General features: G+C 36.9%; 1 protein-coding gene across 1 annotated transcript in view; it reads left to right on the top strand.

The window, feature by feature from the left end:
• The window catches only part of PIK3C2G (phosphatidylinositol-4-phosphate 3-kinase, catalytic subunit type 2 gamma), a 517,177-nt gene that overhangs the window by 338,963 nt on the left and 163,353 nt on the right, over positions 1-14,861 (top strand). Inside the window, exon 23 of the mRNA XM_006866018.1 lies at positions 1,961-2,117. Within this exon, the coding sequence (XP_006866080.1) occupies positions 1,961-2,117 (157 nt within the window). The remainder of the gene's footprint in view (positions 1-1,960; positions 2,118-14,861) is intronic.

Raw genomic sequence — 14,861 nt, 5'->3', positions numbered from 1 at the left:
TCCTTCTCTATCACATAGGGTCCTATGAGTTGTAATCAATTCAGTGGCAGCTAACAACAAGCTGACAAAGGTCAGCTATAAATGACTTTTGAGCAAATATTTTATATTTGAGATGCAGTTTCCATTCTTGGATACTCAATAATTTGAATGAATGAATAAATGAATATAAAGCTGAGTGAGAATGCCTAGTTCAACAGCCTCTCCTTCCAGGCCTTCAGAGTAACATGGATCACCAAAACAACACAAAACAAAACACAGCTAACCTGAAACAAGATTGTTTATTTTCTTTAAAGCATTCACCTGCTATGAGTGTTCTCTTCCTTGGATCAGTCACAATATGCTAAGCTGTGATTCTTTGATTTGCTGATCTACACTTTTGAAGTTTTGGATAACTGAGTTAGACCACAGAGTTTCTTCATTCTATTTTGTAGTAAATATCTTGGTATAACAATATGAAAGGATACAGGTACACTTAAGTGGCTCATTCAATAATCCATGACCTTTTGAATTCTCACTATATCTAATCTTAGTTTATCTAGGCTGTAGGTTCAAATTAATATTATATATATATATAGAGAGAGAGATTTGTTGTTGTTATGTGCCATGAAGTCAGTTCTGACTCATTGTTGTTATTGTTGTTGTTAAGTGCTGTCAAGTCGGATCTGACCCATAGTGACCCTGTACAGGGTTTCTGAGACTATAAATCTTTACGGGAGCAGAAAGTCTTATCTTTATCCCGCGGAGCAGCTGGTAGTTTCGAACTGCTGACGTTAAGGTTCGCAGCCCGATTCATAACCACTACACTACCAGAGTTCCTTATAGTGTACATATAAATATATATATGTGTGTATGTATGTATAATATATGTGTATATGTATATATACACATATAAATACATATATATTGAATTAAATATATATGTTAATTAAATTTTTTTACTTTTAAAATATTTTTCTAAAAAATTATATCCTCATCTCTAATGTTGCTACAGAATCTTAGGCCAAATTTGTATCAAAACTCATTTGCTCTGTTTTTTCTGTGAGTGAGATCCCTTTAAAATGGGGTGAGAAGCATGTAGGGGACATTTACACTCCTCTCTCTACTCATAGTCTCTGTTGTAAGACTTAACATTCATCTCAAGTCCTTTCATGTCTCAACATAAGGAAACTGACAAAGTGAGGAGAAACAGGCCCTTCTCTTTGGTTATTTGTGTTCCTGCTTTGCACATGTGGGCTTACAGGGGACAACATTGCATATGTAGCAATATGAATGCGTCATATTTTCTTCTTCTTTCTGACCAATACTTTTCCTGGGTCTAGTATGAAATGAAGTATAGACACCTTTTTTTCCCCTTTCCCTTACTAAGTCAGTTAGTTGTTGTTTTCACAAATTGCTCTTTGAAAGAACTTGTTAACAGAAACTTTCTCCTTAAAGGATCAGCTTATCTTCTAAAGGGAGGGGTGTACAGTACTGGGAAACAATTTAAGAAATACTCTGAATGGGAAGAGTGCTGTTACATTATGGAGACTGCAAAACAAACAAACAAAACTGCTAGGAGGTCAAACACAGGATCTGTTCTACCATTTCAAAATTTAGCAGTGTAATATATTTGGTATACATTTTGAATAAATATTGCTTTACATTATCCTTTGGTTTTTCTATTATTTTTAAAAGGATAATATCCCCATCCAAAAGTAATTTGCAATTAAACATTTGGATGATATAGGTTGACATTGTAAAATAATTTGTCCTTCCCTCTCTGTTGCAGCCCTGTTATGTTATTCAGTGCCTATAATTAACACATTTCTCCTGCTGATCCACCCTGAAGGAGGCTAATCCATCAGGGTAGAGAGAAAATAATAAGAAAATTAAGATGAAAATAAATTATTCTGATTGTCTAATTTAACCCTACAAACCATTTCTCTTCCTGCTTATGGTTGCTTTTGTTTTTGTTTTATAGGGATCGAGCCCCTTTTATATTTACTTCAGAGATGGAGTACTTTATTACAGAGGGTGGGAAAAACCAACAGCATTTCCAAGATTTTGTAGAGCTTTGTTGTCGAGCTTATAATTCTGTCAGAAGGCACAGCCGTCTACTCTTGAACCTGCTAGAAATGGTAAGTCCCTGGGGAAATAACAACAATAATAAGCTTCGTTTATATCCCCTTTTCAGTATTCTATTTTTGCTAATGGCTGGGAGGTCCCCAAAGAGCTATTCAAAACAGAAAGGAATGAGCAAACTAAAAGTACCATTATGCAGTTTATAAACATATTTCTTAATAATTCAACACAATAGTATACAGTTATTGCCTCAAATATTCCTATTTTCCAAAATAGTGATGGATTCAGGGGTCATCTCAGTATATTTTGACTAAGGATTAAGAATAGTAATTTTGAAAATACTGCCTTTGGTTGTACTGTGCCTTAGGATTTTTTCAAAAGTGCTTTAAAGATACTACTATCTCATTGATACATCATGTCAAGACAATGAGGTAGCTTAAACAAGAATTTTTTTTCTTACTTTTCCCAATCTCTACTTTTGATCCCCTGCCAATAGTCCAAATTAAGAAAACAAGGGACAATAATATGTGATTTTGTTACTGACTCATGGGGGAATAGTACAGTTAGTAATATACATCAGGTCTACTGAATCATGGTTCTATAACACCTTAGGGTCAACAAGGACAAATGAAATGTTTCATATCACTGTTCATCCCAAAGATATGGAAACCAAAGTTGCAGGGAGAGAGACAGAAAATTTGGTAGAAATATCTTATGGGTAACAGATGTGGTGATTCCTCTGGTCACAAATTTGCAATTTGTAATTGCAGTGAATTATAGGATAGAAACATACCAATGACTTAGTAATATGGGGTTTAGAGTCATTACTATCACCAAAATACTGCTTTAAAGTCTTCATATAACAATAATTTTACTAAATGTTATAAAGAACACAGGCTTAACAAGGCCTTTCTATGTTTGAATTCTATCTGGTTTTGACAGTATTGGCTACCTTCCCCTGGATAGGTTACTTAACCCTCTTATGATTATTTCTTCACTTTTAAATAATTGTAATAGTATCTATTGTGTAGGGTTAAAGTGATAGCTAAATGACCTAATGTTGTTGTTGTTAGGTGCCATCGAGTCAGTACTGACTCATAATGATCCTATGTACAACAGAATGAAACATGCCTGATCCTGGGACAACCTCACAATAGTTGCCACGTTTGAGCCCATTGATGCTGTCACTTGGCCAATCATCTCGCTGGGGCTCTTTCTCTTTTTCTTTGACTCTCCACCTTACCAAATATGATATCCTTCTCCAGTGACTGGTCCCTCCTGAAAATATGTCCAAAGTATGAGAGATGAAGCACTCTGTCTGCATTTCTTTCAAGACTGATATCTTTGTGCTTTCGGCAGCCCATGGTACGTTCAATATTCTCCTCTAACACCATAACTAAAAAGCATGAATTCTTCTATGGTCTTCCTTATTCACTGTCCAGCTTTCACATGCGTATGAGGTTATTGAAAATGCCATAGCTTGGGTCAAGTGCACCTTACTACTCAAGCTGACTTTAAAAAGGTCTTGTGCAGCAGATTTGTCAAATGCAATAAATCGTTTGATTTCTTAACTTCTGCTTCCATGAGTGTTGATGGTTGATCCAAGAAGAATGAAGTCCTTGGCAACTTCAATCATTTCTCCATTGGTAAGAATGTTGTTTATTAGTCCAGTGGTGAGGATTTTTGTTTCTTCACATTGAGATGCAATCCATACCAAAGGCTGTGGTGCTTGATCTTCATCAGTAAATATTTTAAGCCCTCTTCACTTTCAGAAAACAAGGTTGTATCATTTGCATGTCCAAGGTTGTTAATGAGTCTTCCTCCAATCCTGATGCCATGTTTTTGTTCATATAACCCAGTTTCACAAGAGCCAAAATATGACCTTGAATATATCCCTGAATTTAGAGATATAATTAGAGAATATATCTGAATTTAGAGCTAATCTGAGAAACAGATTTGATACATTAAACACTAAAGACCAAAGACCAGAGAGTTGTGGGATGACATCAAGAACATCATACATGAAGAAAGCAAAAAGTCATTGAGAAGACAAGAAAGAAAGAAAAAGATCAAAATGGATGTCAGAAAAGACACTGAAACTTGCTCTCCAGTGTAGAGATTCTAAAGAAAATGAAAGAAATGAGGAAGTACAAGAGCTGAACAGAAAATTTCAAAAGTCCGCTTGAGAAGACAAAATCAAACATTACAACAAATTGTGCAAAGATCTGGAGACAGAAAACAAAAAGGGAAAAACAAGCTCAGTATTTCTCAAGCTGGGGGAACTGAAGAAAAACTTCAAGCCTCTACTTTCATTACTGAAATTATTAAATGATGCAGACAGCATAAAAAGAAGATGGAAGGAATATACAGAATCACTGTACCAAAAGGAAATGGTTAATGTTCAGCTGTTTTAAGAGGTAGCATATGATCAAGAGCCAATGATACTGAAAGAAGAAGTCAAAGGTGCATTGAAGGAATTGGCAAAGAACAATGCACCAGAAATTGATGGAATAAAAATTGAAATCTTTCAAGAAAGTGAGGCTGCAGTGAAGGCACTCACGCATCTCTGCCAAGAAATTTGGAAGACAACTATCTGGCTGACTGATTGGAAAAGATGCATATTTGTGCCCATTCCAAACAGAGGTGACCCAATGGAATGTAGAAATCATTGGACAATATCTATGATATCCCATGAGATTAAAGTTTTACTAAAGGTAATACAGAAACGGCTGCAAGCAAGAGGTTCAAGCCAGATTCATAAGAGGTCATGGAATGAGGGATATCATTGCTGATGTCCAATGGATCTTGGCTGAAAGCAGAGAATACCAGAACGATGTTTACCTTGCTTTATTGACTATGCAATGGCTTTCAATTGTGTGGATCATGACAAACTATGGACAACATTGTAAAGTATGAGTATTCCTGAACAGGTAATTGTGCTCCTGAGGAAACTGTACATGGACCAAGAGGCAGTTGTTCGAACAGAACATGGGAACACTGAATGGTTTAAAATTAAGAAAGGTGTGCAACAGTGTTGTTATCTTTCACCATATTTATTCAACCTGTATGCTGAGCCAATGATCTAGTGTTGTTGTTGTTGTTAGATACCATTGAGTCGGTACCGACTCATAGCGACCTTATGCACAGCAAAACAAAACAATCCTGGGCCAACCTCACTACTGTTGTCATGCTTGACTGCTTTATATGGACCTGGCACTGTTTTTCAGGGCTTTATGTGTATTAGCTGATTTACGTTTCTTGAAAACTTTATTTGATAGCAATTGGCACAAAATCTGCCATGAAATTTTAAAAAGTACCACTCAGTGGATTATGACTCAGAGTGATGCAGTGTAGGGTTTCTGAGATTGTAAATCTTTATGGGAGTAGACAGTCTCATCTTCTTCTTATGTAGTGGCTGGTGGGTTTGAACAGCCAACCTTGTAAGTAGCAGTCCAATACCTAACCCACACTGTCACCAAGTTGCCTTAATTGCCATATAGTAATACATAAGAGCACTATCCAGTACAGTATTCTCTACCAAATGTGGTTTTGTGAATTTTAATTAATTAGTATTGGATAAAGAACAAAATTCAGCCTTCAGTCACTAGCTACATTTCAAGTACTCACTAGCAGCTGGCTGCTAGTTATATTGTATTGGAAAGTACAAATATAAAGTATTTCCATCATTGTATGAAAGACCTATTGATCAGGGATTTTGCTATAATGAAGATTTGATTTGTATCCTTTTTTTAAAACTTTCAAATAATACCCATCTTACTTCTTTCCTCTATTCCTTGAAAAATAGGGATTTCTAGAAATGTTACCACATTTCTAAAACCATTTGTACACAAAGATACTTTGGTTTCTTTGTGAGGAAACTGGATACATAAGGCTCTGCCCATCTCCAAAATCTTCAAGTTGGCTTTACAATAATAACCAGACTCTTATTTTTTGATCTGTATCCTGTGTCCCTATTTTGATAGACCATATTGTAATTGTAAGATGATTTAGGGTGCATTATTTGTGTCCACACCAAAAGAAACTCTACAGAGAATGAGCCAATGAACTTGACTCTATTTCATAGTAATTATCTAGACACTATTAAAAAAAAACACAAAAACAAATAAAACCTCTTACAATGCAGTCAATTCTGCTATATCATAACCCCATAGGAAAGAGTAGAATTGCCCTATAGGGTTTCCAAAGCGTACATCTTTATAGAAAGATTGCCACAACTTTGTCCCACAGAGCAGCTGGTGGGTTCAAATCACCAAGCTTTTGACTAACAGCTGAGCTCTTTAACCATCAGGGCTCCTTATCTTGGCACCGTTGTTGTGGTTGTTAAGAGCTGTTGACTCAATTCCAACTCATAGCTACCTTATGTAGTTTTTCCAAGTAGTGATTAGTTGGTTTGAATCACTGACCTTGTGAATAGCAGTCCAGCGCTTATCCTGCAGTGCTTGGATCTCTTATCTAGATACTTCTTGTTGTGCTGTTGAGTAGGACCCAACTCACACTATATAGGGTTTCTGAGGAACAGCTGGTAAGTTTGAACCTCCAACTTTCAGTTCAGACTAAACTTCAGGTTAAGTGCTTATCCTACAGCACCACAATAGGACTCCTATCTAGACACTACCAACTCTAATTTCCTCTTGAGCTCTAGTAGGCTGTAGTTCATGAATCCATCCATGAATTCTTGGATGATTACTATAGATGAGAAAATAACATATGAGACCGCAATCAGAATCTCAAGATCTCAATATAATTATGAAGATAAATTTGTGTGTGTATAACTGGTGTGGTGCTTTATGATAAGCACTGAACTACAAACCCCAAAGTCAGTAGTTCAAATCCTCTAGCTGCTCCTTGGATGCCCTGTACAGTATTACTGAGTTGAAATTGATTCAACACTTTAACAACAACAACTGGTGTCCAGCATTTCTAAATGCCTATAATGCTATAAGTAACTACATGTAAGAGTACTCCCATATCCTAAAAACTGTTTTAAAATAACTGCAGAACTTTAAAAAGTAAACCTAAAGCAAATAATCATACATATAGTTTATGCTGTTTCTCAGGTTACACAAAAGTCATACTGAATGACAATTAAGCATACTAACATAATGTGAAAGGACAACTTTAAAAAGAAATAGATTCTGAAAGCTATTGATGGATGTTTTTGTCTTGTCTAATGAACCTTTCTGCCTACCTACAAAAGATAACTTTCAGCAGCAATGAGTCATAATATATCCAACAATCGTTAAATAATTTATGTAATGTTATTTTATTTAAAAGAAGTAGTTACATGTTATTTTACTCACAATTTCACTACTCATTTGTCAGTTTGCTATACTGTGGTGGCTTGTATGTTACTGGGATTCTGGAAAACTTTCCATAGGTATTCAAATATCAGCAGGGTCACCCATACATGGTTTAGGATTTCAGCAAAGCTTCCAGACCAAGGCAGACTAGGAAGGAAGACCTGGTTATCCACTTCTGAAAACAATGTCCACTGCACACCTTATGAATACTGAAAGACGAGCCCTTCAGGTTGGCAGGCACTCAAAATACAAGTGGGAAGCTGCTTCCTCAAAGTAGAGTAAACTTTAATGATATGGATGGAGAAAAGCTTTCAGGACTCATTGTTGATGTGGCATGATTCAAAATGAGAAAAAAAATACTACTGCAAATATCCATTAATAATTAGAATGTGGAATGTATGACATATGAATCTAAGAAAATTAGAAGTCATCAAAAATGAAACAAAACTCATAAGATCAATATTCTAGGCATTGTTGTTGTTAGGTGCCATCAAGTCATCTACAATTTGCAGCAACCCTCTCTATATACAACAGAAAGAAACACTGCCTGGTTCTGCTCCATTCTTACAATTGTTGTTATGTTGGCACCCATTATTGCAACCACTGTGTCAATTCATCTCATTGGGGGGTTCTTTTATTCAATAAATGTACATTGATAACTACTGATGATTGAAATGTAAAAGTTGGAAACAAAGAAAATAAATAGCTGGAAAATATAGCCTTGCTGATATAAAACCACCAAAGATCACCTGATAGAATTTTGAAAGATCAGCTACAAATTCATTTCAAATAAGTTTTTCAACAACATGGATGCCAACAGTATACATATACCTCTAGATGGAATCCACAGGAATCAAATCAAATACATATTGGAAAGAGACAATGGAGAAGTTCATTATCATCAATAAGAACAAGACCAGTAGTTAACTACAGAATAGACCTTGAATTGCTTATATGCAAGTTGAGGTTGAAACTGAAGAAATTTTTTAAAAATCCATGAGTTGAAGTATGATCCACCTGAATTTAGAGACCATCTAAAAAATAAATTTGATGCATTGAACACTAATTACTAAAGGCCACACATGTTATGGGATGACATCAAAGGCATCATACATGAAGAGAACAACTAAATTGGGGGAACTAAATTGCTGGCCCATGGAGCTAGAACTGAAAGCCTTCAGGCTGAAGCTTATGGTGGAGTGTTGTATCCTGTGGGCATTTATCAGCAGCCTTGAAAGAAATTTGTAATGTTGGTCAAGCAGAGAGTGGTCTGCCTGTGGAAGTTGTTGAAGAAAAATTGTCCTGACTGGAAGAACTATACCCTGAACGCTTCTGACTTTGAATTGTAACCTGTTGACTTCCCTAATAAACCCCACAACTGTGAGCAAGGTGTTTGAGTTCTGTTTAGCTAGTGCAATGAATATTGAATCCAGCTGAGTAGAAAATGCTGTAGGAGGGATGATTATAATTTTTCACTGTATGTTATGTTGGAAGTTCTCTCTCTCATCTATGTCAAGAAATTTGGAAGACAGCTACCTGGCCAACTGACTGGAAGAGATCTATATTTTTTATGGGACCATAAAAAACCCTGTACAGGGTCATTAACAATAATAGTACTTAACAACAACATCATTGATATTAACTGCAAGTAAAATTTTGCTGAAGATAATTTTTTTTAAGTGGTTGTGTAGTTCATTGACAGGAAACTGATGCAGAAAAGGATATGGAACAAGGGATATCATTGATAATGCCAGATGGATCGTGGCTGAAAACAGAGAATACCAGAAAGATATTTACCTGCGTTTTATTGATTATACAAAGGCATTCAACTTTGTGGATCATAAATATTATGGATAAGAGTGTGACAAACAAGAATTATAGAGTATTTAATTGGACTTATATGGAAGTATTTAATTGGACTTATACGGTACAAAGACCAAGTCATGAGAACAAGGTATACTGCATGTTTTAAAATCAGAAAAGGTATGTGTCAGGATTACTTCCTTTTGCCATATTTATTCAATCTGTGCTGCTGTGGGTTAATGCACTGGATTGCAAGGTTGATTTGAACCACAAAGTCAGCGGTTCAAGCTCACCAGTCCCTCCTCAGAAACTCTACATAGGGTTTCTATGAATCAGAACTTACTTGATTGCACTAAACAACAACATATTCAATCTGTATACTAAGCAAAGACAAATTATGAAATTTGACTATATGAAGAAGAGCATGGCATCAGAAATGGTGAAACACTCGTTGTTGTTGTTGTAAGTGCCGTCAAGTCGGTTCCAATTCATAGGAAGCCTGTATAGAGTTCCCAGCAAGCAGCTGGTGGGTTTGAACTGTCAACCTTGTGGCTCAAACAGACTTTGCGATCCTATACTTTATCCTACAGTGCCACACCAGGACTCCAAAACATTAGTTAGCAACCTATTATATGCAGATGACACAATCTTGCTTGCTGAAAGTGAAGAACACTTGAAGCACTGATGAAGATCAGAGATTAGAGCCTTCAGCATGAATTATATTAAAATATAAAGAAAATACAATTGTCACAACTGGATCAATAAGGAACATCATCATAAATGGAAAAGATTAAAGCTGTCAAGGGTTTCTTTTCACAACAGTCAATGTGCCTAGAAGCAACAGTCAAGAATTCAACAATGTATTGAATTGGGTAAGTCTGCTGCAAAAGATTTCTTTAAAGTCTTAAAACGAAAAATCACTTTGAGGACTAAGGTGCACCTTAGTCCAAGCCATGGCATTTTCAATAGCCTTTTATGGTTGCAAAAGATAGACAATGAATAAGGAAGACTGAAGAAGAACTGAAGCATTTGAATTATAGTGTTGGTGAAGAATATTGAAATGCTATGAATATTTAGGATTCCTGATGTGGCAATGCGGGTTAATGCGCTGGACTACAAAGTCTGTTCGAATCACAAAGTCAGTGGTTCAAGCTCACCAGTTGCTATGAGCTGGAACGGACTTGAGGGTCACTTAATAACAACAATAACATGAATATTTAACATACTGTATCATGATACTTGGAGTCCTGGTGAGGCGCTATGGGTTAATACACCAGACTGCAAAGTCATTTGAATTGCAAGGTCAGTGGTTCAAGCTCACCAGTCGCTCCTTGGAAACCCTATACAGGGCCGCTATAGGTCAGAATCAGCTTGATGGCACTAAACAACAACAACATCATTATACTTACTTTGCCAACATTTAAAAATATTAGCACAGTATGCTTACAAAATAAAAGATACCCAAGTCTTGGCTTTTAGGTTGAAGAAAATGTGGCAGTGGAAGGCGCTAATTTAAATGATGAGTATAATCTTAGACTTAACCTTCTGCCATTTATTCAAATTCTGACTCATAGTGACCCTACAGACAATGTAGAACTGCCCCACAAATTTTCTGAAGTTATAGAAAGCAGACTGCTATTATCTTTCTCACACAGAGTAATTGGTGGTTTTGAACTGCCAACTTTCAATTAGCAGCTGAGCATTTTAACATTACGCCATCAGGCCCTTTGTTGTTTTTGTTAGGTGTCACGGAGTCAATTCTGGCCAATAGCGACCCTGTATAGGGTTTCCAAGGAGCAGCTGGTGAGCTTGAACCACTGAACTTGCAGTTCAAATGACTTTGCAATCTGACGCATTAGCCCATAGTGTCACACCAGGACTCCAGGGCCCTTTAGCTTCCCACAAAAATTGATTCGCGATCAGGAGAAATGTGGATCAATGAAGTCAGTAAATGAATATATATATAACAACAGTTTGCTTGGATTTAAATTTCTATTTCTCAATACTGTTCTTCTTTACCTGGTCATATCTTATGGGGTTCTAAAGCTAATAAAAAGATTATTGACCTAGTGAAATGTATCAGGGTCCGACTTTTTTTTTTTTAGTATGTCTTCTTGAAAATTAAATTTGTAGAAGATTATTATTGTTTTTTAACTTATATGGGTAGTCTGTATTTCCTTCACGTCTCTCTCAAAATGACTCTTGCTGTGTTAGGCTCTAAGTAAAAAGAATTCAGTTAACTTCACCATTGCCTAGTTACAAATTGAGAAATACTTGATATGGTTCATAAATTCTATCTTCCCTGAATGGTCAGTACCCATGATTATGAGCTACAAGCTTTTGGTGGATCTACTATGGAGTTAATGGTGCATCCTTGGTAGAGAGCAGCATGTTTCTAGATATCCACAGTGTATTTTATTTACTCCTGGGAAAAGGAGGGAAAAATAATCCATGAAATTTCTGTCTTGCTTAAAAGCAAAACATCTGTAGGAGGCCCAAGAGTGTTTCTGGCTAAGTTCACTAACATAAAAGCTTGTATTTCGACAGCTTTTCTCTCATTAAAAAATCAATATGAACTATTATGGAAGCCTTCCAAAGAACATAGGAACCATTCACCCAGTTTAAAACGTTTATCACACCCATTATTATATCAGATATTTCCCAGTAGAAATCTTTCTAACTTTGCTTTGAGGCAAGGAACAGTGTCTGCTTACCTAAGCTTAACTATCAAATAGGTTTGAACTTGGAAAGAGAACAGAAGGAGAAAACTTAAAAAATGTGCCTATTTCTTAAAAAAAGAAATTTAATCTAGTATTTACTTCTATTATTATCTTGGTGACTCTTCCCTTTTTCTATCACTCCATTAAATCATCACCAATACAATTAAGTATACAGGGAACTCAACCACATTTCTGTGGGTCAGAGAAAAATAGACATGGGTAAAGTGGACCCAACTATGAGGCAATGCTTGCTTTATGATGTGCAAAATCACAACATTCTAAGACTTCTTTCCAAGGAATGGTGAACATCAGTAGGGTTGTTGTTAGGTGCCATCAAATCAGCTCTGATTCATAGCAACCTCATGCACAACAGAAGGAAACACTGTCTGGTCCTTTGCCATCCTCATAATTGTTGTTACACTTGAGCTCATTGCAGCTGCCACTGTCTCAATCCATTTCATTGAAGGTCTTCTTCTTTTTAAATGACCCTCCACTTTACCAAGCATGATACCCTTCTCCAGGGACTGGCCCCTCCTGAAAATATTTAATAGGCTGCACCCTATATATGGAGTCCTGGTGTGGTACTGTGGGTTAATATGCCAGACTGCAAAGCCATTTCAACTGCAAGGTCGGTGGTTCAAGCTCACCAGCTGCTCCTCAGAAACCCTATATAGGGTCGCTATGTGTAGGAACCAACTTGACGGCACTTAACAACAACAACAACAACAACCTTATATATTGGTTACCTTTAGTTAGTCCCATGACAGAAAGACAGCTAGGGTTCATCTGGTTTAAATCAGTTTGAACTTGGCAGCTGATATGTAGTATGTGTGTGTGGACAAGGGAAAGAATATAAGGTCCAATCCCCCAAGACTTGTTTGACAGTCCTAGCCAAGCAGGTGTGAACTCAGAGTACCCAGAGAAATTGAAATGTAATTCAAACTATAGGGAAGAAGTTTGTATGTAGAAAATGAAGACTCATGGTGTGATAAAAAGAAAAATGGTCTCAGTAAGCTCTCAGTTATCTCTATAACATTAAGAATAATATTGATTGGATAAAAATTAATCTAGGCATATGCTAACTTGGGTTACAGGGAAAACAGTTGAAAAAATAAGGACTAAAATAGAAAATAAAATTAATCTGGATTTTAATTGCCATTGAGAATGTGTTTTCCAATTCATGGTTGATTTTTGATAAGTGTGTAGTCAGGATTGAATGTGATGGTTGTGAATATCCAATGCCTAATGTTGTTGCTGAAGGAGCTCTGGTAGTGTAGTGGTTACGAATTGGGCTGTGAACTACAAGGTCAGCAGTTCGAAACTACCAGCTACTTGGTGGGAGGAAGATGACGCTTTCTGCTCCCATAAAGATTTACAGCCTTGGAAAACTGTACAGGGTCGCTATGAGTTAGAACCGACTCCACGGCACATAACAACAACAACAACAACATTGTTGCTGTTAAGTGTTGTCGAGTCACTTTGACTCATAGCAACTCTGTATAGGGTTTCCAAGAGCCGCTGATGGATTTGAACTTCCTACATGGATGTTAGTAGTCCAGTGCTTATCCTACAGCATCACACCATGACTAATAGGTTCACGTATTTATGAATTCATCTACTCATTCATTATTTCACAGACATTGATTCAGTTCTGACCATTTACACAATGGAGACCTGGTATGGCACTTTAGCTTCCCAATAATGCTTTAGACTGCAAAATTTTGTTTTAACCACAAGGTCAAGGGTTAAAACTCACCAGCCTCTCCTCAGAAACCCTACACAATGTCGCTCTGAGTCAGAAGTGACCCAACAGCACTAAACAACAACAACATTTGCAAGACACCATGTTAGGTAACAAAGACAGACAATTCAATATTGAATAAAAACACAGTTCCTATTCTCAAAGAACTTAAAATCTAATAAGACAAACATGCATAAATAAATCACAGTAAAGCATTGTAATCAGTAAGTACTGTAAAAAAGGAAAGTTGTATTTAAATCATATTGAGAGGTTCAGTGATGCCTCAACGAGGAAAAATTATTTGGACTGAGGCTTGAGAAATACAATATACAAGGAAGGAGAGGAAAGGCATTCCTGACAAACAGAAAGCATTAACATACGCGTGGAGCTTAAAGAATATGGGCATGCCCATCCAGAACCTTCTGAAATGGGACATTCCCACTAGAAAGGATAAGCAGACCAGCCTGGGACAGCTAGAGTAACAGAAGATACATCTTCAAAGAAAGCTCTGCAGGGAAAACCCAAAACAAAAATGTGGTATTATTGGCTACTACAGGAATAAGCACGTAGTTCACTGGGAAGCAATCAAGTCTTTTCAGGGACTTGTTGTTAGGTGCCATTGAGTCCATACCGACTCATAGCAACCCTTACATGCTGCTTGCATGAGCAGGCATGTAAGCTTACTGGCCACCACATTGGTCTACTGGTAAGTGAAAGAGGGGGAAAGGCAGCAATGAAGAAATGGTCTGAGTTCAAAATGGTGAGTCATGTTCCATAGACACTTGTTAACCTGGAGATGAGCGAGAAGAGGAAGGGGTGGTTGGTCCAAAGTGTGGTGAGACCTGGGGACTCCTGAGTCCATGGATAAGGGCATAGCCACAGAGGGCTAGAGCTAAGAATGAAGCATCCAGCTGATACGAAATGAGGGTAGACGCACAAGAACACCCAAAGTTGCAGATAGCACCCATTTGATCTAGCCTCGATGGCTTAATAATCAGAACTCGACTACAAGAAGATTTTTAAAAAACAGTTTTTGATAAAGGAAACAAGGGTATATTGCTCCAATTTTATGAACTTGACCTATACTCATGGATGTAGTAGCTCAAAATACCAACAGAAGGGGAAGAAGTCTTCATATCAAGTATCAATCCTATCCCCTCTGTATACAGGGAAGCTGGGGACAGGCAACTTACACATTGGCTACCTACAATGAGG

Source organism: Chrysochloris asiatica, unplaced genomic scaffold, assembly GCF_000296735.1.
Source record: "Chrysochloris asiatica unplaced genomic scaffold, ChrAsi1.0 scaffold00086, whole genome shotgun sequence".
Taxonomy (NCBI): domain Eukaryota; kingdom Metazoa; phylum Chordata; class Mammalia; order Afrosoricida; family Chrysochloridae; genus Chrysochloris; species Chrysochloris asiatica.
The sequence above is the reverse complement of the archived record's forward strand: the minus strand, read 5'-3'. Positions and strand labels throughout refer to the sequence as shown.